General features: G+C 36.7%; 1 protein-coding gene across 2 annotated transcripts; it reads right to left on the reverse strand.

The window, feature by feature from the left end:
* Positions 1–817: 817 nt before the first annotated feature.
* Positions 818–8,654, reverse strand: upp2 (uridine phosphorylase 2). Of its 2 annotated transcripts, none has more exons than XM_084121169.1 (8): positions 8,352–8,654; positions 8,193–8,264; positions 7,700–7,814; positions 6,218–6,376; positions 5,622–5,736; positions 5,190–5,399; positions 4,454–4,600; positions 818–1,646 (listed from the first exon to the last, which is right to left on the reverse strand). In XM_084121169.1, the coding sequence occupies exons 2-8, from the start codon at positions 8,243–8,245 to the stop codon at positions 1,504–1,506; spliced, it is 942 nt and encodes a 313-aa protein (XP_083977295.1). In that variant the 5' UTR covers positions 8,246–8,264; positions 8,352–8,654; the 3' UTR covers positions 818–1,503. The 2 variants fall into 2 exon arrangements, with proteins under 2 accessions (XP_083977295.1, XP_083977296.1); XM_084121170.1 differs by having other exon boundaries at positions 7,700–7,846; positions 8,352–8,420.
* Positions 8,655–17,663: the final 9,009 nt, after the last annotated feature.

Here is a 17,663-nt window from a genome sequence, read left to right on the forward strand (position 1 = left end):
GTCTTTTGATGAACGAAAACATGTTCTATCATAGTAGCTCAAAATTGATCAGAAATTACTACTCTGCTTTTCCAATTTTTTTTTGTTCTTCCTCCTCCTTGTACCCCTATTTTTACAGTACTGTACCCTGCACCTCACAAACTTGTCTTTTGATGAACGAAAACATGTTCTATCATAGTAGCTCAAAATTGATCAGAAATTACTACTCTGCTTTTCCAATTTTTTTTTGTTCTTCCTCCTCCTTGTACCCCTATTTTTACAGTACTGTACCCTGCACCTCACAAACTTGTCCTTTGTCTCTGTGATACTGTAATTCTTGTTCTTTGTTGATATGAACCTGCAACCAGTCACAATCTATTGAGCAGTCAGTGCTGTTAACAAATTGAAAGCACAATGTTCAGGCCATACAATTTGCTCATTGTACAGTATACAGCCTACAATGCTACAGTATACAATACTAAAAGGGACAAACATCAAAGGAGTAAACGTGATCAGTGTGCTTCTTCTTGTCTTTGGGCATCATTTGAAACAGGTTAAATCAGTTTTGAGTGGTTGTGTTCAATCAATGACGTGTGTTCTCTATTTGTATTTGATTGTTGCCACTTGTGTTTACCAGTGTGGATGACATTTGCATTAGAGTGCAGGATGTGTTTTGAGAATGAGAATGTGTTTAGAGTTTTGCTGAAAAGTCTAAGTGAGATCTGCAAATTGTGTTTTACCATGTGAAATGGTTTAAGGTATTGACAACAGACTGCACAATTAGCTAAATTTCAGCAGTTTCACCCTGGAGATAGAGCCTGTCAGTATACGTCCAGGAGCCAGTTTACAAGTAGTCACCTTTATTTTTATAGCGCTTTATACAATAGAAAATGTTTCAGAGCAGCTTCACAATAATAAACAGGACAGGAACAGATTTAATGATATGGATTTCATCAAATATGAGACAACTTCGAATTCTGCTGTAAAGCAGATGTAGCAAGAGATTAGTGTCAATATTCAGCTCAGTACAGTTCAGTGATAATTATTCATTAATCCACCTCTCCTCGACCCCTCCATAACAGAGAGACTATGCTCTGGTTTAAAGAGCCGCATGAGCAAAGACTCTTAACCATTAGAAACTTCTAGAGACAAAGAATTTCCTCTAGCGACAAAGAATATGCATCTCCAGCATAATCAGTTACTTTGAGTTTTCCATATTATCAGTATCAACTGTTACTAAAGTAAAAATCCACATGAACTTCACATAATTTATTTAGCTTATTTTTACAATATAAGGTTACCACACACACCAATAAGTTTACCACACATAATTTAAATCATATAGTAGATTTACAAGTTATAAAACACACAAATTACTAACAACATTAAGAGTGGTGTGTGTTCATTTGTTTTAAATGTTAGGAAATCAGCTGAGGATGGTTTGAGAATGTGAATGTTGCCTTTAAATAACACAAACACACTATAAACAGTATTATTTACACTGTAAATATTAATTACATATTTTTATGAGATGAGTCCGAGACGTTTCTTGATGAAATGAACCACAAGGCGCTGCGGTCTCTGCTGATATTCCAGAAGAGCATCATGAGGTGTAGAAATCTGATCTCCCTCAAACCTGTTCAGCAGAGTCACACACACCACTGCAGCTGCAAAAAAATATCATGCCATTAACCACTTTGAAGTAGATTTAAGGTAATTCAATGCTGCATGAAGTGAGGTGTACAAAGCAGTACTTAAACCCTGGACTATGAGCTTTACATAAGGGTTAGTTCAAGCAAAGATAAAGTTCTATTATAAGATCTTAGGCAGAATGTCCAAGACTGACATACAATAGCTGTGTGTGTGAGGAACACAATCAAATGTAAGGTGGTATTCACTTAAAACCTTTGCCTTTTTAAAAGCTCTCAAATCATACTTGCAAAGCTCAAAAATGTCTAAAGCTTTGCATGTTTTTCAAACTTGGTCGAAAAGCACTGATGTTAACCCGGGAGTGATGTGCCTAAAGCAGCAGTGTCCGATGCTGCGCCTGAAGGGCCACCATCCTGAAAAGTTTAGCTCCAACTTCCAGATAATTCTGTTTTTATAATGTTATTTTTAGAGCCTGACAATACAAATAACCAACCACTTTCCTAAAATGGAGAAAAGCAACTCGGACATTCTAATTTAAATCTAATTTTGTATTTCATTTGATTTATTGAGTGTCTTTTCGAAAGCATGCCAAAAAGGTAGCCAATATTATTAATTTTATTTTTTTGCATACAAGACCATATCTAACAATAGCAAAGCACAGTTTTTTATGCATTCTATGGTCTTTTCCTCATATCACATATTACTTTATAGTCACAAGCAGGCACAACAATTTTAAAAATCTGTTTGAATCCCTTTACAAACAGACATATAAAACGCTTGATCGGAGGACTGTTAGTTTTAATCGTTGCAATATAAGTTCAAAAATAAAATCTGTATTAAACATTTTGCTGATGCTTGCTTGGTTTGTAAGATTTTAAATGGACGTTAAGCCAGTTTATAATACAGAAGGATAATGGTGGCAGCGCAACAATAGCAACTACTAGAAGAGACTGTGTTCAACAATTTACATTGGGACGATCAGTCTTTTCAGTTTAAAGCCATTCATTATTGGAATACTTTAACAACTGAGTTGAGGGATAGTAGAAATTATTCAACATTTAAATATAAATTAAAGATATGGCTGAAAGCAAATCAAACTTGTACATACATTTTATATTCTTCCATTATTATCTTTAGTATTATCTTTAGTAGGGGAGACCGGGGACAGTTGCAACACTTTTTGCATTTCTCTCAGTTACTCGGAGACTATTTGGACTAGACCAACCAAATTTGTATATATTAAACTTGCATCTGTCTGCTAATTACCCATACCATTTAAAGATTATTATATAAGACATATTGTTCACAGTATTTATTTGAATGGAAGAAGCCAGACCCAGGGGACAGTTGCAACACAACCCAGGGACGGTTGCAACATGTTAAAAATCCCTTTAATTTCATTAATTAACTTTAGCTTTTTGTCTCAATGAGCATAGAATTCTGAAAATATGAACTGTTTTAGGTTTACTATAATATTATAGTATTATTTATTTCAATAGCCTATTATTTATTTATTTAGTCATATTGATCAAATAACAGTTATTGAGTTTTGTTAGTTTATGTGTAGAACATAGTCCTACATAGATTCAGTGTGCAGGTGTTACAGATGCTATTCAATCTCTCCATATTTCAGTGTCAGACAGGAAGAATTGAACAATTTGCAATGCAACAAACTTTTATTAAACATGCCATTTATAACTTGTTGCAAACGTCCCCAACCCTACCAGCCATGACAGGACATCATATGCCTGCTAGACACACTGACTTTGACACATGCTAACCATGTCACTTAGAAGTCAACAAAACAATAATTCAAACTAAGTAAGTTTTGATTAATTCATACAAAATTTCAGGACAGTATGACAAAAATATATCTCATGAAATTTTTTACTTTCATACCTCCAAAACAAGTTTTGTTCAATAAATGCAGCAGCATATGTTGAATATGTCTACTGTCTTCTTGGTGGGGGGAGGGTCTAACTGTGCATGTTCAGTATGCGTGTCTGATTGGAGAAAAATGACATGTTGCAACCATCCCCATGTTGCAACTGTCCCCGGTCTCCCCTAGGATAATTAGTATTTGATTTGATATACTGTTTTAAGGTTTGTTAACTTTTGTGTTTTTTTTATCATTACTTAATCATGGAGAATGTTTTTCTTGTTTTTAATATATAGACATATTTTTTTATCAATTGTGGATCATTTATTTATTTTTATTTATTTTAGGTTGCCATTTTAAAATTGAAAAAAGTTAGCCTGTTTCTGGCTTATTTAAAGTGTCTGACTGTTGATTGATGAGCACTGTCCCTATTAAAATAATTGATATGATTTGATTTGAGAGTGAAAAAAAAAAAAACCTGTTAAATTCATACAAATTTAATTATAAAAAAGATTGTAGCTTTTCAAGTCAAGTTTATTCTTATAGTGCTTAATGCAATTTAAATATTTCCAAAAAACTTAAGTTTCAGAAACAAATCAGCTGGATAATACAGTGTCAGTGAATTAAGTGCTGCAGTAGTTTCAATTATAGTCCCTTCAATACTTTATACTGACGATTATTTTTGTTTATCCCCCTGTTTATCTCCCTATTAAGGCAGCCCAAAGGCAACAGGCAAAGGCGGTTCTCCGTTTCTACATTTTGTAAAAAAGAACAAAGAAACAACATGCAATTTTTAACATGCAATGATAATTCCTATATGTCAATTTATATATCAGCCTTAAGGGGCTTATGGTGGCCCCTTAAAAAATTAGGTCCATACCTGCCTACTCTGGTACTCTGTGTTATAGTTGTGATGATGACAACAGACAATGTAAACTTATGTACCTTTAAGATTGCAGACACGACACATGGCAGCAAAGACAGTGGATTCCATCTCAATGTTCCTGACGCCTGCCTCGTTGGCTTTCCTCAGATATTCAAATTTTTCTTCAGTGGAAAATGAGCACAGGGCTCCATCCAGTCGCCCCTGACCTACAACAGGAAAAGGAGGTTAGGTATGTCACTGTATGAAAATAAGTATCCTTTAAGTGTGCTGTCTTCAAAAGCACATTAAGATATAGATCCATAGATCACAAGATCTGTTTTTGAATGCTTGTGTGTGAGAGGCCATGCTGTATTGTAAATACAGCCACGGTTAAAGCAGTTGTTAGGCAAGTCTGACATTTAAACTACGGTTATGGGTGGGTTATGACACACATAGTATAGCTGGTGAATAGATTTGACATAACTACAGTATACTATACTATATTTTATACAACTATATTGTATATTTTAGCATGGCTAGAACACTGTATTGACCAATCAACATCCAGGTTCAGTCAGTTTGATTCAATCAGTTCAATCAAACGATCAGTTTTTTTGTATTTGATTTTTACATTTATGTATTTGGCAGACACTTTTATCCAAAGCAACTTACATTGCACACAGTACATTTAATGAGTTAATGCATTTACTGGGAATCAAACCTAGGATCATGGCATCACTAACAACATGCTCTACTGTTTAAGCTACAGGACCAAACCCAGTATAAATAAAACAAAGTACAAAAACATTGCAGTACCTTCGTAGAAGTCATGTGTGCACATTGTGTTTCCAATAACAGTAGGAATATCTGGAAGCTCTGAGGAATACTGCAGGAGCTCTTGGGCTACATCTTCATCTAGCTCTGTGCTCCTGATGATAACCTTTCCCAAAACCACCTGCTCAAACTGGGGCCTGAAGAAAGAGTCCACAGCTTTATCTGTGATCACTACGGTCCCTGCAGCCAGACCTGTGTGTTCAAACAAACGGCAAAAAATTACTAGAAAGTAGAAAACCCATATACTTCTTCATGTCCCCCTCCATCCAGCAGTTTTAAATTTCATATGTAATGCTTCAGAATTGACTGATTCATTTTTGAGTCTTCACAATTGCCATTAAAGTTAAAACCGCTTCCTTAGGCTGATGTATTTGTGCTTCATAACTCAAATACAATAGAGCAGGAAGTGCTCACCAACTCCGCCTGACGTGCCAATGCGAAAGATGATGACATCACGACAACGAGCATGATAGAGCATTTTAATGAGCTCATGCAGCATGATGGAGATGGAGGGAACGCCCATGCCATGCTGTCAGAGACAAAACGGAGGAGAATACATCAATTATGATGCAAGTGAAAAAAAAGAAATCCCCCAAAAATCCAATCATTCATTGTTGCAAATATATAGCTTATGCATATATCTATACAATAAGTCTGACCACAAGTTCTCCACACATGTGCACACACATGCGCACACACACACACGTGCACACACACACACACACACACACACGCACATGCACACACACACACACACACAGAGAGAGAGAGAGAGAGAGAGAGAGAGAGAGAGAGAGAGAGAGAGAGAGAGAGATCATTAACTCAGTATTCACTGGCTTTGAGATAAAGGTCAACTACCACTGGATAATCTTTATCCTGGATTCAGTGAAATGCTCCTACAGTACATTAACCTACATCACATGATCTTCATAAAAAAATTTCAAATCAATTTACTGGTATGAATAATCTCTCATTCAAATACAAGCCTCATCAGGATTTCAGACACTCACGCTAATGGACAGCACAGGTCCCACTTTATACATAGAATATCGATCTGTTCCCTCACAGATATCTCTGATGTCTGCAATGTTTCCTGGCAGCTCCAGCTGCTCATGGATGAACTGGGCAAAAGATCTCATCCGATTAGGACTTCCGCCAACACAAACAAACTACAGAAGAGATAACAGACAAAACATAGCAAAATGAATCACTTTCCAACCAAAAGTAACATTTTGCATTAAACTATCTGATGTTGCTTTTGTTTTGTTCTGTAGACTTTAAGGTTTTTTATTTGTTTTGCCCCTTTCAAGAATTGCCCTTTACTGTTATTACATGTAGCTCAAGAAGTCTTAATCACAAAATTCAGATGTATTATTTCAGCTATTCTAAAATCTTGGTTTAATGGAGTAGAAAATAAGAGATCTAAATCATATTTGCACCATGCAGGAAAAATACCCTTCTGTTATATGTCAGCAATCCTTTAAATTATCCTCCCTGCTCCTCAGAAGGTGTATTTACTTTCTGTAATATATTTAATTGTAACAGACTACGTACATTTCAGGATATTCTAGCAGGATTTTTTTTCTTACCCTATAATTTGTTTACAACTGTTTTAATTGAATTGAACTGTTTTAAGTCTCAATGGATTATTGAAAAATAAGCCACACCCTGATAATGATGCTAAATGAAAGTAGTCTCAGGCAACTGATTTTCTGACATAACTGTCCTAACAAAATAATTCTGGCTCAAATATTTATTTATTTATTATTTTATTATCCAAATAAGAAAAGAAAATATTGCACAATCAGCTGGAGATTATCACAAAATAAACCCCTTTGGGATGATACAAGAGGATTTTGATTTTGTGATAATGACAGGCTGACCATACTGTACATCAACCCTTGTAAATAGATCATAATTTTCATCAATCATCCCCTATACAGTCCTAAAGACCATCTTTCTTCAAGATTATTGCATTTAATTTCACCTTAAATCTGCTGTCTAAGGCTATATAGGTCTAAATTTGAAAATGCCATTATCATTTCAAAACTCTCTCCATCCATACTAGAATTTTCATGCATTTTCCAAAAGTTGCTCGTCCACACTGAAACATGCATGTGTAAAACTTAATAAAAGCTCACTTAGATGATACTGAAAACCAGACACAATAAAGTCCTCATGCTATTCTAATATCACAATATTTTTATTAGCAAAATATCCCACCACTCAATGTTGCTTACAGCTCGCAATCAATCGCTATTCCATGTATGGTCTAAAACACGATTAACCTCATGTTTTAACGCAGGACAGCAATGTAAAGTATCTGTCATTTTTGTAGGAATGTAATATGAAGATTGAATAAAGTAACATTTATTTTTAACAACATTATGAAAGTAAAAAGCCTATGAGGGAAAGTCTTTTTACTTTCATTATGTTGTTAAAAATAAATGTTACTTTATTCAGTCAGGTGTGGTCAGGACTTCTCTACACACCTTCACATCCCCAAACATCTGGGGCAGGTCATGGGTCTTGGTGCCCAGGTTTAAGTGGTACAGGATGTCCTCTTCCATGCTGTCCAGGTGAGGGTTTTTCACATACTCCACCTGTCTGTGACACATCACATCTGTTATTGCTGTGGACTAAGAGAAGTTAGACTGTTAAACACAAATATTTCATATAACTCATATGACATTCATGTGTCTAGATAGTGTGTAGATTAAAAAGTAAAAGCATGGGTACTGTGTTTTACTCAAAAAGTATCAATCTAATAAAAAAAAAAAACTTAATAAATTAAGATTAATAAAAAATTAGTTAGAAATAGAATGAAGTCAAGGACCGAGGAGATTTTCTCATTAAAATATCTTTGCAAAGCAACAAGCACATTTTCTCAATATCCTGACATAGACATCAGAACTGAACCGAACCCAGTACTGTATATCCAAAGACCCAAACAAGCCCACACATGAAGTCTAAAAGTTATCTTACTGAATGTAACTGCTGTGTTCATTTCCAATGCTGTTCATTAAAATAGGTGCCATGATTGCAGTTCTCGATAATCTGCAAGAGAGCGGTAAATATAAATTCATTATTTGTTCACAGAGATATATAGGAAAAAGAAATGCAGAATTTATTCCATTTTTGTACCTGGCAGCAGTTGTATCTTTCAAGACAATCCTTTAATCCTTTTGATTTGTTCTACTGCTAGCTTTTGCCCCTTTATGCAGACCTTTGTGTCATCAGGACCTCTGTAGAATAAAAATGTGTCTGACTTAGACAGGCTCTTATAGAGAGCTCAGTATTCTCTGATTGGTTATAGAGGGAGGTGTAGCACTTGCTCCCTCTGTATCCACATGGTTACTGATCTCCCTTGATATGTTAACAAATAGACTTATGCTCTACAGAGAGATGCAGGACTGCGCCAACATCAACACAGTTTAACAAACAGTCAAATGAAGTGTGTGCACGGTTTGATGTGCATGTGTATGTGTTTAGCTTATCTAAACATATCTTATATAACCTTATCTTGTGTCCAGCACTGATAGTAACCTTCACTACTCCATCATCTGCTCCAACCCATCCATTAAAAATACAGTTTACATTTTTTTTGTTTTGTAAATAAAAATACACTGCGCGTAGTTGTGTACATTGATAGATTTATATGGTGACTGCACCAGTGTTTGAACGATTATGTAACAATCAATAGAGCTAGCAAAACTAAATACTAAAAAATTAATATTTTTTATGTTTTAATTTATTCAAGAAAATATTGACATTCACTGCAGTTCTGTTCAGTTCTGTTTAGTTTCTACACCTGTTCTGCTTTCCATTGATTACTCCTGTGTATTTAAACCCTTAAAATTAGCCTATGTTCTTTGTCTTGCAATAACGTTAAGTTGTAAGTAGTGCAGTTTGTTAGTTAAAAGTTAGTTTGTTTGTAACGCTTCTTTCTCTGTGGATTTCACTACCGCAAGACTAAGATTTTTTTGAGCCGCCCCCTTTATTACGGGCTTGCCGGCCATCCAAATGGAGCAGGAGCTACAAAGACTTCACATTTCCCACGTTTGTGGAGTGGTTGCTGGTGAACAACAGTTCGCATTCACCATGTGCCCAGCTGAGGAGGACATCACCAGCCCCACTCCGGACCCAGAGCCCAGCCAGCCGTCTCCCAAACCCTGCACGGATTAGGAATACTGATCTAAACAATTAATAATTCCTTCTGAAGGATTTTGGGTAACACTTTAGAATACTGTATCTTACTTACTGCATAACTAATAAGGAATTATTGAAGAACTAATAGGTAATTTTTCATTAACTACTTATTCACTACTGTTAACTACTAAGGAAGATGTGTTAACTAATCAGTATGTAATAGAATTTTATGATTGTGTTAAGTAACAGTTAGTTAATCAATAACTAATGAATTATGTCATATCTCCTGAAGAACTACTATTAATTATCTACTAATTAAGGTTCAAGAAAAATAACTAAGAAGTAACTAATGAACAGTCATACAAAACTACATTGAGTTGTGACCTTCCTTATTTACTAATATTATTAATAGAAGAAAATACAATTTTAACAAATGCATATAAATGTTAAAGAGGTTTTGGCCTATGTGGTTTTGTGAGTGTGTTCTGTAAGAAATCAACTTCAGAAAGGAACCCCACTCAAGTGCCTTGCCTTAACTAACCTCAGATTAGTTTTTATATTGTATATACAGTACTGTGTGTGTCTGTATTCCTCAGCATAGAATGCCATTGAGTAAATTCATGTATTTGAGGCAACGACTGAGAGAAACTGAACATATAGGGAACTTATTAGTAATTAATAAATAATTGTTAGATAATTCTTCAGGAATTACTTAGAACCTGAAACAGTATTCTAAAGTGAAAATATAGGAAACCCATTAGTAATTAATAAATAATTATCAAATAATTATCCAGGAATTAGCTTACTTATAACCTGAAACAGTATTCTAAATGTGAAAATATAGGGAACGTATTAGTAATTAATAAATAATTATTAGATAATTCTTCAGGAATTACTTAGAACCTGAAACAGTATTCTAAAGTGAAAATATAGGGAACCCATTAGTAATTAATAAAGAATAATCAAATAATTATCCAGGAATTAGCCTACTTATAACCTGAAACAGTATTCTAAATGTGAAAATATAGGGAACGTATTAGTAATTAATAAATAATTATTAGATAATTCTTCAGGAATTACTTAGAACCTGAAACAGTATTCTAAAGTGAAAATATAGGGAACCCATTAGTAATTAATAAAGAATTACCACATACTTCCCACTCAAATCAAACTTACTGTTAAAAAAAACCACTATTAACATAATCATCTTAACCATTGTAAAATACATGACAATGACTCGTTTAGGGTACATGATATCTTCCTTTATTTCAGATGAGGACATTTCTTAATACAGCTTATTTTATTTTGTTTTTGTCACGGTTAATCGATCCGTGTGTTCATTTTGCGTATCTGAAAACTCAGTTCATTTTGCGTATCTGAAAACTCTTGGAACTCAGATAAAAACTATTCCAAGTGTAATCACCCGGTCTCTGTTCGCCCGTTTCCACGGTAGTAGTGCTGGATCTCTTGCGAGCTGGGCTTGTGTTTGGCGGGGAAACTGCTAACTTCAGACCGCCGCCGAAAGATGCTGTGACTCCATAACCTGCCCATAAACAAAAAGTGCACAGCTCTGAGAACATATTTTAACATCTGATGTAAATAGATTTATCTTTAGAAATAAAATTATTTGTTTTATGCAAGGGATCAGGCGTTTCCATCACGCAAAAAAAGACCAACGCGTTAGCTAGGTAGGCTAACTGACATCGCGTCCTTGTATGTTGCTTGCATAAAATAAAATGATTTACAGCACAGTAATGATTTTATAGATTAAATGAAACGTACACAAACCTGCATTTCGCCGAAGAAATGCACCATATCGGCGGCGCTGAGAACTCTCCAGAAGAGGATGCAAATGCCCGCACTCTAGTCTTGATCACCAAATCACTGTAAAATGTAGTCTTGCTAATGAAATAGAAAGTTTGCTTATTTGCTGATCAATATATAGCCTATAGGTAAATGTCTGCACTTATCTTTCTTATTAGTGCTGAATGACTAAAACTGTCTAAAAAACAAAAAAACATTGATCAGTGCTTTTTACTTTTTAAGTAGCCTACTTTAAAAATTAATTACATTTGTACTTTTAAGGTTAATTTGAAAATGAATAGGCCTAATTATAATTTTACTGAAGTCATATTTTATTGGGGTATCCGTACTTTTACTCAAGTTCTTGATTTGTGTACTTCATCCACCACTCCACTGAAAAAAACTTGGATTATTTTAGTACCGGTAACTACTGTATATGACTGTTCATTAGTAGTTACTTCAAAGTTATTTTTCTTGAACCTTAATTAGTAGATAATTAATAGTAGTTCTTCAGGAGATATGACATAATTCATTAGTTATTGATTAACTAACTGATACTTAACACAATCATACAATTCTATTACATACTGATTAGTTAACACATCTTCCTTAGTAGTTAACAGTAGTGAAGAAGTAGTTAATGAAGAATTACCTATTAGTTCTTCAATAATTCCTTATTAGTTATGCAGTAAGTAAGATACAGTATTCTAAAGTGTTACCGGATTTTGTAATACTTTAGTCATTACTAGTGGGTTACCATGATCTTCACTTTAGAATTAATTAATTTGGCATTATTCACATTAATTATGAATCTGTATTTAGTAGTTGAGATGTATGACATTTCTTTATTATTGATTAGCTAATAGTGAACTATTACTTACTAATTCAATAATCATAGTTTCTTGTTAAGTTAATAGTAGTTTCAAGAATGTTCATGTCTAGTTAATCATTAATGATGAACAGAATTCTAAAGTGTTACCCACATTTGTTGGCACAGAACAGAGTACCCATTAAGCTCTTTCAGCCAACAGAATCACATTTTAAAGCTACAATCTGGAAGATGTTTGTTTTGGTTAAAATAAACAAAATTTCATTATTGAGCAAGCAGATTTAAAAATTGTAAGTGAAAACACAAGATCACAACACTTTGTTTAGAGGTAAGTGGTAAAATAGAGGTAAGTGTGTATTTACTTCTATCTGCACACTGCACAGGGTTTTGCAACAGCTGTTCAATAGATTACACATTAAGTCAAAGCAAAACAACATGAAATAGTGAAAATTTGAAAAGTACACTGTGTACTTGTCACAATATCACCCTGTATGGACTTTTGTTTTGTTTTGCACCATTAGTGCCACTAGTGTCGTCATTGTTACTGATTTGATTTATCATCACTGTCAACTATGTATCAAAACAAAGAACAGAGCCTTAAATAAAAAAAATAAAAGTTTTATTCTAGCTTCATACATTCTTTAAAAAAAAAATTTAAAAAAAATTAAAACTTGTCTGTGGGAATAAAAAAAGCAACATTTTGAGCAAAAAGCTGAGAAAAATGCATTTTGTCAAAGACTACATCCAGATTGGATTCAGTATGATGATCAAAACATAGATGGAGTAGATCGAGCCTAAGTCTAAGTCTAAGTAGATCTATGGATCTATGGTATGGATCACAGTCCAATACCACTTCCTGGGTTGACATTTCTTTCAGTAACTTTAGGCAGTTTTGATTTATATGCTGTTTAATGCTGATTGTGTTATTTTACATATGCATCCCGGACAACTGCTTCGTTCTTTCTTCTTCATAGGACTCAACGCATCGACAAAGGCACAGTTGTCTGGGGAGGGACCTCGAGGGAGCTTCGCCGCATTTGAGGTATCCTGCTGGTATCCTGTGGACATGCACCAAGCAATTCAGAGCTAAAACACGCCATAAATAGTTAGTAGCATGGTGTGGCAGGTGGAAGAAGGCAATGCCTCTCCTACTTAATTTATTGACTGCTTACAGGTAACTGTAAGCCTACAGTGGTTACATGCCTGCAGCTTCCTCAGGTTCGACAATGAAACCTTCGATGTCGATAGCATTTTAATAGTTGGCAAACGTATTTTGCACTGAATTGTTATATTTGCGCCCTTTTCTGAATTCTGGATGAACATATTTTTACATTTTCAGCACTGGAATGCATTTTTATCGCTCCATGGCATCTCTCATCTCTCAAACTTTTCCATGTCATCTCCATGAACCAAATGATAAATTTAGATCTTCTTTAAAGTTAATTTTACTGCACAAATGTAGTTATTATGTAATTATGTCACAATCTGTTAGTTCCCTTTCAAGGGAACTCGCGTTGCGTCGAGAATGACGCTATGGGGAACGCTTTGCGTGATGACGTCTTGAAGCACATGTAAAATCAGTCCAATGGTGTGGCGGAACGTCAGAGGCGCTGGCCGGGCAGAGTATGGTTTCCCGATCTTGTGTCGCTCCTCGACGGGCCTCCTCTGGAGCTACCCGTCAGGAGGGACCTTCTGTCCCAGGCGGAGGGCTCGATATTTCACCCCCGCCCAGAACTGTGGAACCTGTGGGCTTGGCCTCTGAGGGGGCCCAGCTCATAGAGTCAGGTCTCTCAACTGAGGTTGTTGAGACCATTCTACAGTCCAGAGCTCCCTCCACGAGGAAACTTTATGCCCTGAAGTGGAGAGTCTTCACTTCTTGGTGTAGTGACCGTCGGTTGGATCCAGTCAACTGCCCAATTGGTACAGTTCTGGAGTTCCTGCAGGACCGGTTCACTGCAGGTCTGACCCCGTCCACCTTAAAGGTTTATGTGGCGGCCATAGGTGCTTACCACATTCCTTTGGGTGGAATGTCTGTGGGGAAAGACCCCTTGGTATCTCGTTTCCTTCGTGGCACTTGGAGGCTGAGGCCTGCAGTTCGCTCTAGGGTGCCACCTTGGGATTTGTCCGTTGCGCTGCAAGGCCTTTCCCTGGCCCCCTTTGAGCCCATTGAGGAGGTTCCTGAGAAGTTTTTAACTCTGAAAGCTCTTTTCCTTCTCGCTATTTCTTCTCTCAAGAGGATAGGGGATCTTCAAGCATTGTCGGTTGCTCCGTCATGCTTAGAGTTTGCTCCGGGTATGGTTAAAGCGTTTCTTCATCCAAGACCGGGTTATATCCCCAAGGTCCCCACTAATGTGGTCAGACCTATTGTTCTGCAGGCCTTCTGTCCTCCTCCCTTTCAAAATGCTGACCAGGAGGCTAATAATTTGCTTTGCCCTGTGCGGGCGTTAGACGCGTATGTCCACAGAGCTGCCCTGTGGCGTAAAAGTGATCAATTATTTGTGTGCTTTGGGTCTCCTAACAAGGGAGGTCCAGTGTCTAAGCAGAGGATGAGCAAGTGGGTGGTCGAGGCTATCTCACTTGCTTATGAGGCGGCTGGGCAGCCTTCTCCTATGGCTGTCCGGTCCCATTCTACAAGGAGTATGGCGGCCTCTAAGGCCCTTATATCAGGAGTATCGTTACAGGACGTCTGTGATGCGGCAGGCTGGTCCTCACCGCACACTTTCGTCAGGTTCTACTCTCTGGATCTAGACTCTGCTCCAGGGTCTCATGTTTTGTCTTCCTAGTGCTGCTCACCAGATTTCACACGGGACAGACACTTGTAGCTATGGAGGCGTTGGTATAGACGTTCCCCATAGCGTCATTCTCGACGCAACGCGAGTTCCCTTGAAAGGGAACGCCTCGGTTACGACTGTAACCTCGGTTCCCTGAAGAGGGAACGAGCGTTGCGTCGCCCTGCCATATCTCCTTCATGCCTGTCAGCCCGACTTCAGACTATACGAAGCTTTCGTTTTCTGTTTCAGGCCGGCTTTTATAGCTTCCTGGTACGTGACGTCACCCGCCTCTGACGTTCCGCCACACCATTGGACTGATTTTACATGTGCTTCAAGACGTCATCACGCAAAGCGTTCCCCATAGCGTCATTCTCGACGCAACACTCGTTCCTTCTTCAGGGAACCGAGGTTACAGTCGTAACCGAGGCGTTTTGTTTTCATGGACTTTTACTATGCATTCGTCAGCCACCTGTTTCCTATGTTTCCATTGTTCCTTTCCCTCCAATCGCTGTCATGGACACTCATTTATCACCACAGCTGTTCGTCATCGTCTCATCATCACTGTGTTCCTCTTGAGTTCTCATTCATTGTCCGGTATTGTAACACATTACCTGATTCTTGTATTGGATTTTTGACTTCATCTGAATCTACACGTGACACATTAAATGTTGAGAATAAAAAAATAAATATTTACCCACATATTGCCAATCTAGACAATTACAGCAAATACTGTAAGGTTTGTCTAGATTCTTAATGGATATTACAACAGTTGTAATAGACAACAGCTGGAAATTAAATCAATATTCAAAGATTGACTTGATAGGTAGTGTAGAACCTAGTGTAGTAGTGTAGTACCTAGTGTAGTACAGTAGAACCTACTGTATTGTTCAGGCCTACCCTAGTATACAAACAATATATTATTATTTTTTTTCCAAATAATACCCTAATTGGGGGCTGAACCCTTATGGTGTCCCTTACTCAGAAGTTGTGTTCTCATTTCACCCATCCATGTGCACACACACAGCAGTGAGAATTGAACTCACCCACACACACACCTCAGTTGTGTGTAATGAGATTGGAAGAGAGCGCTGTTCATTTGTTCATGTTCATTGAGCGGCAAAATCATTTATTATTCCCAAAAATAGTTTTTTGTTGCAGTGTTATGAATTGATCTTAGTGTTCACTAGGAAGGAAAGCAGCCTGTGTATTTTGGTAACACTTTAGTACTGGGAACAATTCTAACTAGTTGCTTATTTGCTTGCATATTGTTTTTTTATTAGTACGTACAAAGCACATATTAATGCTTTATTCAGCATGACTATATTCTACAACCCTTAATCCTACCCAATACCAGAGCTTAAATGATAGCCTACAACAACTACCTTATAACTATTAATAAGCAGTAAATTAGGTGCTTATTGAGGCAAAAGTCGTTGTTTATTGTGAATATGTGTTCCCCATTCTAAAGTGTTACCGGATATTTTGATCAAGTAAAACAGCGCTACGTAACCCCACAATTTTAATTTGTCAGATAAAGTGATTGTGATTAGTAATTCAGCTTGTGGCTGTTTTATCAGAATGAAGAATAACTAGGGACTCACCGTGCCTTAAAATTAGTCCATATGAGGTGCATAGACAAAAAAATTCCAAGTAGAGAGGCATTTCAAGAGAGTCCGCACACTCCACCAAAGACAACAGACTTCAAAAAAGTGAGATAAAATCAATGCTTTACCCTTCTTCAGTAAAGCATTGATTTTATCTTGCTTTTTTGATGACTTGTGGAGTGTGCAGACTTTTTTTGAAGTACCTCTCTGTTTTATTAGAATTAAATAAAATAATGGAAATTTAAGGGATCAAAACTGTAACAAAGTTCAGGGAAGGAGGCAGACATTAAACGCAACTTTAATCGTAAAATAAACATAAACAACAAAAACAAAAGGAGCGGCATATAAGCATAATAAAAACACTGCACTGTCAAACTTCTGCTACTCCAGATCCCGAATGCTGCAGCAAGAGTGGTCTTTAATGTGCAAAAGAGAGCGCACGTCACACCTCTCCTCATAATATTGCACTGGTTGCCAATCGCCGCTCGACTTTGAAGTCAAGGCACTGATGTTTGCCTATAGAACAATCACTGGCTCTACACCCCTATACCTAAACTCATTACTTCAGACTTATGTGCCATCCAGAAGCTTGCAATCTGCAAGTGAACTGCACCTTGTGGTACCATCCAAATGAGGCACAAAATTACTTTCACAGGCCTTTACCCTGACTCCTCCATGCTGGTGGAATAACCTGCCTAACTCAAGTCTTTAGCCATTTTCAAGAAACTGCTGAAGATGCATCTTTTTTGGCAACACTTGATCCATTAATATGAACACTTACTATTCTAAAAAAAAAAAAAAAAAAAAATCCTACGTGTACTGTGCTGGACTAACTGGGACTTGCATATTGCTGTCCTATAGTTTAACTGCTCCTATTGCTCTCCTCATTTGTATGTCGCTTTGGATAAAAGCGTCTGCTAAATGATTAAATGTAAATGCAAAATATAAGCATAATAAAAAAAGCAACGTAAGATGTCAGGGCCTCTCTGCCCCACCCTGCTTCATACCACAGTAACTTTAATAAAACTTTAATACATTAGCCCATTCATGAACATGATCTCTGCCCGAGTCCCGTCGAATTGCTTTGCATCGGCTGTGGAGGTGAAGACATCAACTCCTGATTCCACGCACTTTCACTTTCAGAACCAGATATGAATAATAATAATAAGTATATCAGAATTACAATAAATTAAAGAAAAGATTTACTGAAGATAGTTTGCAGTTTCATCAGCAGAAGTCAGCTTCAAGACTCACACAGGAGTTCTTAGGCCGCATCGCTTACAGTTACAAAGATCACAGC

The sequence above is a fragment of the Abramis brama genome (assembly GCF_963993115.1).
Source record: "Abramis brama genome assembly, chromosome: 8".
Taxonomy (NCBI): domain Eukaryota; kingdom Metazoa; phylum Chordata; class Actinopteri; order Cypriniformes; family Leuciscidae; genus Abramis; species Abramis brama.

Coding starts and splice junctions, on each gene's coding strand:
- upp2 (XM_084121169.1), bottom strand. CDS start 8,245: ATGGCACCTATTTTAATGAACAGCATTGGAAATGAACACAGCAGTTAC. Junction 7,815..8,192: donor GAACACAGCAGTTACATTCA/GTAAGATAACTT, acceptor GATGTGTCACAG/ACAGGTGGAGTATGTGAAAA. Junction 6,377..7,699: donor AGATGTTTGGGGATGTGAAG/GTGTGTAGAGAA, acceptor TCTCTTCTGTAG/TTTGTTTGTGTTGGCGGAAG.